Here is an 11,978-nt window from a genome sequence, read left to right as displayed (position 1 = left end):
CCTCTCTCCTTCAATCCGTAAGGATCCGTAAATCCGCCTTCAGGAATCATCCGAACCGCGCCTGTAGCTTTGGCCTTTTGCTTTCGTTCCGACTACCAGTCCAGTGTCCCTGCCCTTTGACGCCCGCTGAATATGCCCGTCGCCCACTTGTCCAAGCCCCCCTTCCTCCGAATACCGATCGCTGAATCCTCAAAGGTCATGATGCTGATTCAATCCAGATGTTTTGCTTGAAAAACATAAGCTATTACCGATCCCCAATCCCAATAATCCTTCCTGCCATATATGATAATTCCAATGCCGAACCAATCCTGGGTGCGAACTCCATCAAACCTCCATAGCAAAGCCGTGTGCCTGTGGCAAAAAGCTGTTTACGCTCAAGATTTCGGGCCAAGAGAACGTTTCTGCTTTGCTGCCGCGTCTCTTATTTTCCAGGCCGAGCGAATTCCTTCAGCATTAGCGAGGAGGTCTTCCTCCGTAACATGGTCGTGAATAGACTGGATGACACTCTCATATGTGCTGATATGGTTGGCGTCAGTCTTGTCGTAACGAAAGCGGTGAAAGCGCCAGCGCCGGCGGTTCCCGGTCGCTGTCGCCATGTCGCCATTTGTGTCGCCATTCTGGACGACGTGGTCCTTGAGGACATCCTCTTGGAAGCATTCAACAATGGAATCCTGTAATGGTCGGTTGAGCGACTTCCATTCCTCCCATTCCTCGGGTGACACATACAGGTCGTCCACGTAAGCGTACTTGTCACTCCCGTGATTGATATACAGGCCGAACTGAGATGGAAAGGCGTGGAAATCGGGTTGACGGGATTGGTCCGGGTCGTCGGGCTCGGGTTCGTAGAGCGGCCATTCTATATGCATGAGGAAGTCGACGGTGTTTTCGGACGGAGGTTTCCACTTAAGTGTATGTTCGTCCGTGCCCGACTTGTACGGGGTGTTCTTGCAGGTGAAGATAAGACCGTCATTGCCATGGAGTTGTTTAACCCTCGGAATGATTTCCTTGAACATCTTTTCTAAGCCGTAGCTGAACTCTGTCGACTTGTCTTCAACCACAAATGGTCGGGGGGAGTCTGGATGGGCTTTGAAGAGGGCTCTGTAGGGCTCGAGGACATGGGCCTTGAAATAGCCCAAGCGTTTGTCAAGTGGACGTTGAAGAAGTGAGTTGTGGTCCAGGACCAGACAGTCAAACACCAGGTATTTAATGACTGACGGCCGGTCTGGGAATTTGTCTTCTACCAACTCTCCATCGAGGATTGTACCAGTGTGGAATTTGTTGAAGGACTTATCATCATGATGAGGGAAATGGAGGCCAGAGACGTAATAGTAGTCGTTCTTGCGATCGATGAGATAGTGAATCCCTTTGCCCTGGTCTTCGCTCAAATACATCAAATAGCGCAGGCCGTCCGTCTTTTCACAAACGTAGTAATCCTGGTTTTTCAACTCCTGAAGATGTTTGCCGGCAAAAGAGACGGGTTGCGCGCCAGGGAAAGAACGGCTACCGCGCCCGAGGAGTTGTGCGACTTCATTCTGAAAGGTGAACTGAAGATCTGCACCGGCCCAGATGCCTCCTACACGGGCGATGAGAGATTGGGGGTCATGAGGAGGCTCTCGAATGTGACTCATTGCGTTGGCGCCATATGAGGAGAGATACAGAGATGGGAGATGCAGGTCGCATGCAAGGGACAGGCTTTTGTTCGCCTTGTTATGCAGAAGAGAAGATAAGTTGTCCAGCCGCAAGGCGCCGCAAGGCACCGCAATGGCAAAGACCGTCGGCCATGCTTGGCATAATAGTCACGTGCAAATCCAAAATGGGCTTGGGCCTTTCCAACGGCTTTGAGAATAGTGCGGTCCTAAGTAGCGCCGCTTTTAACATCATTCACCCGCCGAAAAATTACCTGCTTGCGTCGTATCGTAAAATTCGACCAAATACTTGAATGTTTCGGAACAAAACATTCCATGTGACATACAGGCTTTCGCTGCCCTGGAAAATCACGACTAAGCCCGAAATGGACAGCCGCCACGCTAAGTGAAAAGCTGATGATTGGCGGAAGCCACTTGCAGACGACGAGGCCCCCGACCATATCTTGACAACCCTCAACTTGGACTTTTCCATCAATGTACGTATGTCCAGACCCGAAGATACCATCTGCAAGGGCTGCAACTGATGCATGCGTCAATTCTGTCCAGTGCAGTGCGCATTCTAACGTGGCGACGCTAGTCTGTCTAAAGGAGGGTCTTCCCCCTTGTTAAAGCAGTGGCGCCCACAGCTGTCCGAGCAACCAGGATATGTTTTCGAGTTTCGAACTTTTCCGTGACGGCTGGATTGACGCGGAGACCAAGCGCAAACACACGCGGTCTTGGAAAGGGTGCCTGCCCTGTGAGACTCACTCTCAGTCTAAAGCTATCATAATTACTGATTGACTCAAACCTTCAAAGGCCGGAAGCGGAAGAAGAAATGTAACGAGGAACGACCGGTTTGCGCAAGATGTGCGAAGTCAAGTGGTTCTCGGTGTGTTTACCCATCACCTGGCGATACATCTACGGCTTCGCCGTCACCAGCAAGCAGTGGGACCATGATCAAAAATAGTCCCGTTCAATCTCCGTCGTCGATCCCGTCGACCTCATCGAGCTGTAGCCAACTGGACAAGCCTCTTTCGAAAATCAGATACAACAGCACAATAGCCATGGCACCTGGTTGTTGTCCATGGTCGGTTGACGACCTCCCGCCCTGTTCGCTAACAGATTTGTTCTTCGTATTCACTCCACCATCTCATGCACTTGATGTTGGGCCAGAATCGAGCATTATCTCCTTGACCATTCCTCTTATCGCTCAATCTCCCGCCATATTCCATTCGATGGTCTCGTGCTCTGCCATTTTCCTCTCTCAGAAGCAACCTTCCTGGCGGCAGGTCGCCATCAGACATCACTGTGAAGCTCTCCGAAATCTAGCTTTGGAGATGTCAGACGGACGCCTATCCGAGCCTTCAGTCGCAGTGTCCTCCATGGCAGTGATTCTGATGATTCACTTGTTCGAGGTAGGCATCCTGCGATGCGCATACTCCAAAAAGCCCTTCCGCTAAGCAACAGGTTAATTAACAGAGTTTCGATGCGTCATCCAAAACACCAAGCTATGCTCACCTGCTTGCAGTACACGATATCTTCTTCAAGGTTCCCCCCAAAAATCCCCCAGATACAACTCTAGGTGCTTTAATCCTCGAGGCGTACGTCTACCGGGTAGCGATAAACAGCCCCTTTCATCCGGAACTGCTCAAAGCATACGCTTCGCTGGAAGCACTTACAACCCTGTTGATGTCCTCGCCAGCCATGGGTGGCTCGGAAATTGCATCCTTCCGGCGCTCCTTATGGCTTGGAATGCCACCAGACTTATATGGGTTGTTGTACAAGGCTTCCTTTCTTCTGCACACAACACTGCTCGATGGTGGACAGATGAAGGAGGCATTAATCCTCAGTCATCACCTCGAGGCTCTCCAGACAAAGGAGCTGCTGGACGATGGACCTGACGAAAGGGCTTTGCTTACTGAGACCGATGCTCTCGCGGCTCAAGCACAGCACCTGTACATCGCAGCGGCCAAACTCCTCGTGCTGAAAGTCCTTTATCGGGACATTCAGGCTACCGATGATCGTGTGCAAAGTTTACTGAGTGAAGCAACGGTCAATACAGTGTCCTTCAACGCAATCAAGCAGTACCATACGCCTTTGCTGATATGCCCAATTGCTATTCTGGGGACAGCCGCCATACGTGCTCAAGACCGAGAAATTTTGTTGGCTCAATTGAATAGAATGCGAAGTCTCACAGGTTCGCGAGAATCGGACTCTGTTTTGTGCTTCTTGCAAGATCTATGGAGTTCAGTCATTGGACCATTCGAGGATGACCCCGCCGAACCAGGGCTGGGGTCCCCGCAACTGGATGTCTGGCTTGACTACCCTCGCTTGAGATGTGTGAGCCTGTAATCCCTACAGGCATTGGTCAATGTTTCTCGATGCTATACTGTAAGATAAGCTTGTACATCACGACAATGCTGTCGAAATTTTGAATCTGCCGAACGCCCATCACCCGGTCCGACAACTCTTCCCGTACTGATATCTACCGATAATCCTTAGCCTGGCGGCAAGCCTAGTTCGGAAAGGCCATGAACCTTGAAGCACAGACCCACATTTCGGGCAATGCTGTAATTCGTAGGGGTACCTGCCGGTCGGACGCATCCTTTCTCCGCTTATAGCAGTCCTGTGAAACTCTTCTCCGTTTTGATGACCATATTACAGCATCGACCTCGTACCTGAGTTTAGGACTGTACTGAATTGCCCGTGGGACTGAGACTGTCGGGACTATAACACTCCTTACAATACTTCCTCATTCGCCTGGGACTGTATAGGCTTGCAGCGAAATTACAAAGCGATGGGCTCGGTCGATGGCGACCACGCAACGGCACATTGGCAAGATATAGTTGCTGAAAAGCAGAGTGCGGCGAAGAAACTGGTTCCACCGGCATGGTTGCTACCAGCTTCTTTATTGGAAGGTCTTTCTTTGCCGCTCGAGACCAATCCAACACGGCTCACTGAGCAAGACTTCCCACGTCGAAGTGGCATCTTGACTGCCCGAGAACTTGAGATTACAGAGAGTTACAGCACAGCTCAATTACTCTCTGGGCTAGCGAAGGGCGTGCTATCCTCTCTGGAAGTTACCACAGCGTTTTGCAAACGTGCAGCCATTGCGCAACAGCTCACGAACTGCCTCACCGAAGTCTTCTACGATGCTGCACTGGCACGAGCGAAGGAATTGGACGAGTTTCACGCGTCAAATAGTAGGCCTATGGGTCCTCTACATGGTCTCCCCATCAGTGTCAAGGACAGTTTCAAATTGAAAGGAGTCGACTCCAGCATTGGATTTGTGTCCTTGGTCAACAAGCCCGCCGAGCAGAATTCTCCTCTGATCGATCTCCTTCTGGGGCTGGGGGCCGTATTGTACGTGAAGACGAACATTCCACAGACGATGATGACGGCAGACTCGCACAACAATGTATGGGGTCGAACGCTGAATCCCCATAATACAGCGTTGACCGCTGGTGGCAGCACCGGAGGCGAAGGTGCATTGATCGCGTTTCGAGGTTCTCCCCTTGGGATAGGCACCGATGTTGCGGGCTCTATTCGCATTCCATCTTTGTGCTGCGGGATATACGGGTTCAAGCCATCTGCTGATCGGATCCCATTTGGAGGCCAACAATCACCTGTTCTGGACGGATTTTCCCCAATCGTTCCAGCTGCAGGACCAATGGCGAATTCCTTCGAGGCCTTACAGTTGTTCAGCGAGGCTGTACTATCCGCAAAGCCGGCACGATATGATTCAACTTGCCTCGATGTGCAGTGGCAAACCCTGGCACCGCTTCGTTCACCAGCAAGCCTCAATATTGGTGTATTGATAGAGGATGCTTCTCTCCCGTTGTACCCGCCCGTCAAAAGAGCCATGAACACCGCCAGCGCCCTCCTTGCGAAGAAGGGTCACAATCTCATTCCCATCGGCCCTGAAAAATCTCACATCGCCGGTCTCGCGGAACTGTCATGGGCCCTTTTCACCCTTGATATGAGAGGGGGGATGGCGTTTTTCACAAGTTCGGGAGAGCCACCCGTGCCTTCTGTGGCAGCTGGCGCTGCCCCTGTGAGAGGAGATACGCTAAAAGCTTTCTGGGCCGACTTCGATGGAATGGAAATGTATGAAAAGATCGCTGCTCTCGGAAGGGAAAGGCGCAGGTTGAGCGAGGCGTGGAGAAAACTGTGGAATACGTTGAAGCTTGACGCCGTTATTTGCCCTGGTGCACAGCATACAGCAGTTAAGCACGATTCCTACAAGTATCCAGCCTACACCGTGTTCTTGAATGTCTTGGATGTGAGTCAAGGATCGGCCCCAGGATGACACGCGATCTTGTCTCGCCCTGGTTCTCGTATTTCTGAGCATCCACAGCTGCTGACCAAGTAATGCAGTATCCCTCATGCATAATCCCCTTCGGGAAAGCGAGCAAGGACCTCGATCCCAATCCTGAGAACTACGGACAAGCAGGGTCCTGTGAGTATCAGTTCTTTTTCCAGTCCCAAATAGCGTCGCCAGGTAGAAATAGGCTAACGGCGAGGCCGAAATCACAGACAATCCGGAAGAAACTGACCAAGCGCCAACCGCAATCCAAGTTTTCACGCCTAGAATGAAAGATGAATCTTGCTTGCAGGCGGGAAAGCTGATAGATGAGATTCTGAATCCATCACAGAGTTAGATGTAGTGACTTCTGTCTCAATGCTTCGGCGCAGTAGTTTCAGTATAGTACCGCCACAGGTGATTCAAGATGATGGCATGAAAGGAAGAAAATATGGTCCTCCATGATAACGCAGTCAAATGTATGGAGTCCGTTCCGGCCTTCCTTAGATGCTAGAAAATAGCTATCTTGAAACCCCTACGAGGGCTCAATGATGAGTCTAGCCGTCGGGAGTTCACTGACTAGTTCTAATCTGACCAGCTGGTCTTAATCCAACGGCGGCATACATACTGAAGGAGTCTTGGAAATTCAGGATTTGGGAAGCTTTCGCTGCTTAGAGGCTCGAATAAACGTGAGATAAACTGACTATATGGCATGCGTCATCGCTTGTAACTACTGCATGGACATACCGGCCTCGACATAATATTCAAGGCTCCGGACAGCAGACGAGGCTTCCTCACAGGACCATCCAAATGGCACCTCCGATCTCAATCTACCCTTGCTGCCAATGTTCAGTTCTGGACAGCAGACTGCATCTTTTGCTCCAGATCATCCTGCGATTTCTCAAGCGGAGCTTCCACCTTCTCTGTCATCAGTTGATCCACTCCCCGCAGCAGCGCGCAACATACGATTGAGATAACTGCCATGGGAATGATGCTAGCCCAAGCCAGTCCAAAAGCCCTAGCGAAGACGACCTGTCCCGCTTTTCTCGCAGCTTGAATGATTGGCAGAGTAGCAGATGGTAGAGCCTGTGATAGCACTCCAGCGAGTGTTTGTTCAGTTGGTGGGCCGTTGCCGTTTGCCATGATTCCCAACAGGATGGGTACATTATCTGGTGCTAGACCCGCTCCGATAGCGGCTTGAGCCACAGCGTCGTTGTAGTGAGATCCCACGTGACCGAAAGCAATCGTGTACAGCACCGCGGAACCCATGGCACCCCCGATTGCACGGATGGAGAAAACTACACCTGTTGCGGTGGAGAGATAGGCATGTGGTGCTGCGTACTGGGCCACAGCCACCAGCAAAATCAGCGGTCCGGCCTGTCCGATACCACACACAGCACTGACACCGAGTTGAACATAATTCCAGTCAGCTTTAGTCGCGGCGTAGACGCAAGCTGTGACGAGGAATAGAGTGAAGCAGACAACGAGAGGCCATTTGACGTCTTTATATCGAGTTGAATACCAAATCACGAGAAGCGAGGCCAGTAGTGTAGGACCGCTGTATGCAAGTTGGCGTACTCCAATTATGAAGGCATCGGTTTCCCAGCCTACATAAAATGTCGTTTGGTTCGAGATCGTGTTGACCGCGCTATAGTACATCCAGCCTTCTACTAAGGTTGCGAAGAGAGCGAGGGCGAAGTTGGGCCCGGATTTGAAGAAAACATGGGCCATGATACCATCTGTTCTACCTTTCCATTCTATGACATGGTCAGCAAGAGGTCCGTTCGTGAAGCCTTCCGGCTAACTTCCACAATCATACCGTAGACGCCAAAGACACTGAGACAAAACAAGCCGACAGCCAAGGGCACTGCCACATGGATGTCGGACCATGGGTAGAGACCAGAAGCCCAGTTAAGAGCCATCAGTACAGAGGTAGCTCCCCCAATGTAGAGAGTGGAACCTATTGGATCACAGGCCCAAATGATCTGAGAGATTTTCATCTTTGGGAACTCTCGATTGGATTTAGGAGGCCAGTAGAAGATGAAGAAGCAAACAGACACAAGTATCTGCAAAGCCGCCTGGACCCAAAACATGTTTCGCCATCCACCTGGGCTCCGACAGAAGGCACCGGCAACAAGGCCAGCAGCACTGCACAAAACATCAGTAAGACATACTATGCGCTATTTTCCGGGCCAATGGCAACGTACAGTGCACCACTGGCGCCACCAAGGAAACTAACACCGCTTGCCACAGTGCGGTATTTGAGTGGTAAGATCTCTGCAGGAATTGTCCCAACAACTCCTATAGTAGCGAGCGTGACGCCGTAGAGGACGCCGCCGGCAATCAACATGTTCATGTCGTTTGCTTTCGCCGACATAACAGAGCCAGCAAACGCGATGAGAGGTGTTGTTGTCACCAACATCTTGCGGTCTAGGACATCGGACAACCGCCCGAGAATTGGGTTCAGGACCGCCTGGATCAGTAATGGAGCCTGGGAAGAACAAGTGCAATCAGTACATTTGGCACAAATGAGCTGTATTGTGCGAGACTAACCTGTAGCACCCAGGCAGACATGGGCTGATCGCCCAGTTCTTGAACAATGAAAGCGATGGTGGACGGTGCCGCGACAGTGGTGAATATCTGCATGAAGAGACTGATCCAAATTGTGAGAGTTGCCCTCAACATCAAAATGTTGCTGTCACTTACGTGAGGTATGCTGAAATGAAAACGACGGTCCAAGTACGCCATCCTAGTCGAATTTCCATACCCGGTGATTCTGCAAGCTCGATGGAAGGTTCATATTGAGCTGGGCTGTTCGACTTGATGTCAACCTTAAGCTCTTCAAGGGGTTTGTGCTCTTGTGAGGTAGTCATGTTGAACGAATTTCCCACTCAATGTCGAACGGAAAGGGTCGATGTAGTGGGCAGCAACGACCTCCCATCATCCTTTATATCCTCAGGAGGACAAGGGTCTCTGGGACTGTCCCTGGGGGAGTGGACACTCTGCCCATCTCGAAAAGCGATACGAGAGTTAAGTTGAAAGCGGCAAAGGTTATCTTTGCGACGAGTACGGGGTACCTAGACCCCGGGGGAGGGGCGCGGTCCGTTCAAACTTTACATTTGTCATGGCCCATTAATGATAAAGGCGAGTCTATCGGCAGTCGTGTTGAGGGAGGAGCTTTGACAAAGCCGATCGTTGCTGCTCGGTCTGACATGTCTTTTGAAAGGCAGAGCTGTGTTTTGTTAAAACAGCCAACCAGCTGCTGTAATTACAGACTTGATAAAGACCGCACGCTTTCGGCTAGTGTTGTAGAGGGCAGGAAGCCTTCAAAAGCGGCGACACTGAGCCTCTACTCCCGGCACAACGCGAAGTTCCTGTAACCTGGACTGTATTAAAAGCGTGACGAATGCCACTTTTACGGCTAAGGTAAGGGAGGCAAGTAGACAGACACACTATGAATATTGTGGTTATCCAAATGCCTGATCTTTTGATCATGGAATCTCGTCAAGCTCATGGAGAGATAATAGCTTTCCGCCTTATCCAGGCTTAGCCTCCTGCCCTATTCCGCTTCTGATCGATGGTATGCAGTTCATGCAAAATGATGAGGAACATATTGACTGGGGACTAGGGTTGTAACATGATCTCGCTGGCCATTTCTGACAGAATATTCAGACTCTGGAAGACAGACAGGTCAAAGCCATCTTCCAACACTCAAATGTGGCTTCTAGCAAGCAATAATTTGGAACTCCAGACCGCGAACAGGCAAGCTCAAGTCTTGATATTGACTTAGAAGGCCAAGGAGGCTTGTTGTGCTAATTCATATCAGATATGAATTGTTATTGCTTTTCCTTCGATGCCGACAGGGAGTTGGATCTAAATCTGCTTCTACGGAATGGTGTCATGGTTGGATGATGGCAAAGGGTCATCGTGCGCAATCACGCAATCCACCGCCCACAGCCTGTAATCCTCGTCCTTCTTCTCCATCGAGGTCCTCCTAGAGTGTGCATCGAACCAGCAGAGAGCAACCGGATTCCTCATTTCTTCTGCAGATTGCATGTGGTGAAGAAATATCCTCGCAAAGCCATCCACCCGGTTCAGTATTTGCACGCTTCGCAAAGTGGCTTAAATATATGCTACCTCTCCTTCTTAACCATTCAGTGTGCTAGCCCAAGTAGCAGCAGCCCGAGACAGACTCTAGAGAAATCAAGTCACGATGGTCACCAAAGGAGGAGTAGCCGAGGCTTATCCCCGGGAAAAACTTGGTGTAAGCAAGAGCAGCCGGCGCCAAACATGGTGGAAACTTGGTGGCAGGGACGTTAGCCATATCTCTGTCAACGATGGATATGTCGACTCAGACGCGTATTCCTTTGACGAGGGCGGTAACGACGCTGTTGTCAAAAATGCCAACAACGTCTTCGACGCACCCGAAGCCTCACTTTACAAACCCGTGGAAGGCTTTGAAGGAACGCACCGATTCGACCCGTCGGCAACATGGACCCAGGCGGAAGAAAAGGCCCTCATGAAAAAGGTATGATCATGTTCTAGCTAAAGCAACCCTCCCCTAACACCGTGATCAGCTTGACTGGCGGATTGCACTTCCGGCCTGTATCATGTTCTTCGCACTTCAACTCGATCGTGGCAACATCGTCCAAGCACTCTCGGATAACATGCTCAGTGAGAGGTCCAACACCCCATCTTTGAGTGACCGTTCTAACGTCTTCACAAAGGACCTGGGACTAACCACCGACCACTACAACAACGGCCAAACCTTCTTCTTCTACAGCTTCCTGTTCGCCGAGCTGCCCTCTCAGCTAATCAGCAAGAAGCTTGGCCCAGACACATGGATCCCCATCCAGATGGTATCGTGGAGTATCGTCGCAGCATCGCAGGCAGCATTATCAGGGGAAACCAGCTTTTACGTTTGCCGTGCCCTTCTCGGCCTGATCGAAGGCGGCTTCATTCCCGACACGATTCTGTATCTCAGCTACTTCTACAAGAACTCGGAGCTACCTAGGCGCCTAAGTTGGTTCTGGACATCCTATCAATCGACCCAAGTCGTTGGAGCATTCCTGGCGTATGGCATTCTCCACTTGAGGGGACACAGCGGCTTGCACGAAGGCTGGCGGTACCTTTTTGCCGATTGAAGGCGCCTTCACTGGCCTCATCGGCATTCTGACCTGGCTGTACCTACCAGCTTCCCCAACCCAAACGGCACGACACGGAATCAAGGGCCTCCTCCGGCCGAAAAACGGCTGGTTCAACGAGCGCGAGGAGATCATCATCGTGACTCGAATTCTGCGGGACGACCCAGGCAAGGCGGCCATGCACAACCGACAGGGCATCAGCGGGCAGCTGTTCTGGGAGGCCATCACCGACTACGACCTGTGGCCTCTCTACCTGATCGGCCTGTCGTGGACCATCCCATCCACCCCGCCGCAAGCCTACATCACACTGGCCTCAAAGCCCTTGGCTTCGACTCCTTCGAGACCAACCTTCTCACCATCCCAGCATACGTGCTCTTCATCCTGCAGCTCCTCTTCTGGACCTGGGTCTCCGAGCGCATCAACCAGCGCATCCTACTCGGCGTGATCGGCCAGATCTGGTGCCTACCGCTGCTCGTCGCGCTCGTGGCACTGCTGTCCGTCTTCCACAACTCCAACTGGTCGAAGTGGGTCCTCTCGACCCTACTGGTTGGCTATCCCTACGTCCACGCCATCCTGGTGGCGCTGACGTCGCGCAATTCCGGTACAGTGCGCACGCGGACGGTAGGCCCCTCGCTGTACAACATGGCCGTCCAGACGTCCAACATCGTCTCGTCGCAGATCTATCGCGCAGATGATAAGCCTTATTACTACCACGGCAACAAGGTGCTGTTGGGGATTGTGGCGTGGAATATCGTTGTGTTTGTCTTTGCTAAAGCCTACTATGTCCGCAAGAACAACCAGCGTGACCGTATTCGGGATAGCATGTCTCGGGAGGAGAGGGTTCATTATTTGGCGACGACTACCGATCAGGGGAATAAGAGATTGGACTTCAGATTTGCGTCTTGA

The 11,978-nt window shown here is 51.5% G+C and overlaps 5 protein-coding genes across 5 annotated transcripts; 3 read left to right on the top strand and 2 right to left on the bottom strand.

Annotated features, from left to right (window-relative positions):
• Positions 1–374: 374 nt before the first annotated feature.
• A1O9_11820 (mRNA guanylyltransferase) lies at positions 375–1,628 on the bottom strand (the record flags this gene model as incomplete). The annotated part of the gene is made up of 1 exon (XM_013399329.1): positions 375–1,628. The coding sequence occupies one exon, from the start codon at positions 1,626–1,628 to the stop codon at positions 375–377; it is 1,254 nt and encodes a 417-aa protein (XP_013254783.1).
• Positions 1,629–2,689: 1,061 nt separating this feature from the next.
• Positions 2,690–3,977, top strand: A1O9_11819 (uncharacterized protein; the record flags this gene model as incomplete). The annotated part of the gene is made up of 2 exons (XM_013399328.1): positions 2,690–3,040; positions 3,105–3,977. The coding sequence occupies 2 exons, from the start codon at positions 2,690–2,692 to the stop codon at positions 3,975–3,977; spliced, it is 1,224 nt and encodes a 407-aa protein (XP_013254782.1).
• A 445-nt stretch (positions 3,978–4,422) lies between these two features.
• Positions 4,423–6,286, top strand: A1O9_11818 (uncharacterized protein; the record flags this gene model as incomplete). Its single annotated transcript, XM_013399327.1, has 3 exons — positions 4,423–5,907; positions 6,003–6,084; positions 6,162–6,286. The coding sequence occupies 3 exons, from the start codon at positions 4,423–4,425 to the stop codon at positions 6,284–6,286; spliced, it is 1,692 nt and encodes a 563-aa protein (XP_013254781.1).
• A 491-nt stretch (positions 6,287–6,777) lies between these two features.
• Positions 6,778–8,801, bottom strand: A1O9_11817 (uncharacterized protein; the record flags this gene model as incomplete). Its single annotated transcript, XM_013399326.1, has 5 exons — positions 6,778–7,685; positions 7,748–8,076; positions 8,136–8,419; positions 8,482–8,581; positions 8,635–8,801. The coding sequence occupies 5 exons, from the start codon at positions 8,799–8,801 to the stop codon at positions 6,778–6,780; spliced, it is 1,788 nt and encodes a 595-aa protein (XP_013254780.1).
• A 1,340-nt stretch (positions 8,802–10,141) lies between these two features.
• A1O9_11816 (uncharacterized protein) lies at positions 10,142–11,978 on the top strand (the record flags this gene model as incomplete). The annotated part of the gene is made up of 3 exons (XM_013399325.1): positions 10,142–10,456; positions 10,506–11,053; positions 11,075–11,978. 3 exons carry the CDS (start codon positions 10,142–10,144, stop codon positions 11,976–11,978), a joined length of 1,767 nt encoding a protein of 588 aa, XP_013254779.1.

The sequence above is a fragment of the Exophiala aquamarina genome, assembly GCF_000709125.1.
Source record: "Exophiala aquamarina CBS 119918 chromosome Unknown aczIA-supercont1.19, whole genome shotgun sequence".
NCBI classification, from domain to species: Eukaryota; Fungi; Ascomycota; class Eurotiomycetes; order Chaetothyriales; family Herpotrichiellaceae; genus Exophiala; species Exophiala aquamarina.
Note: the sequence above shows the minus strand (reverse complement) of the source record. Positions and strands in the feature narration are given on the sequence as shown.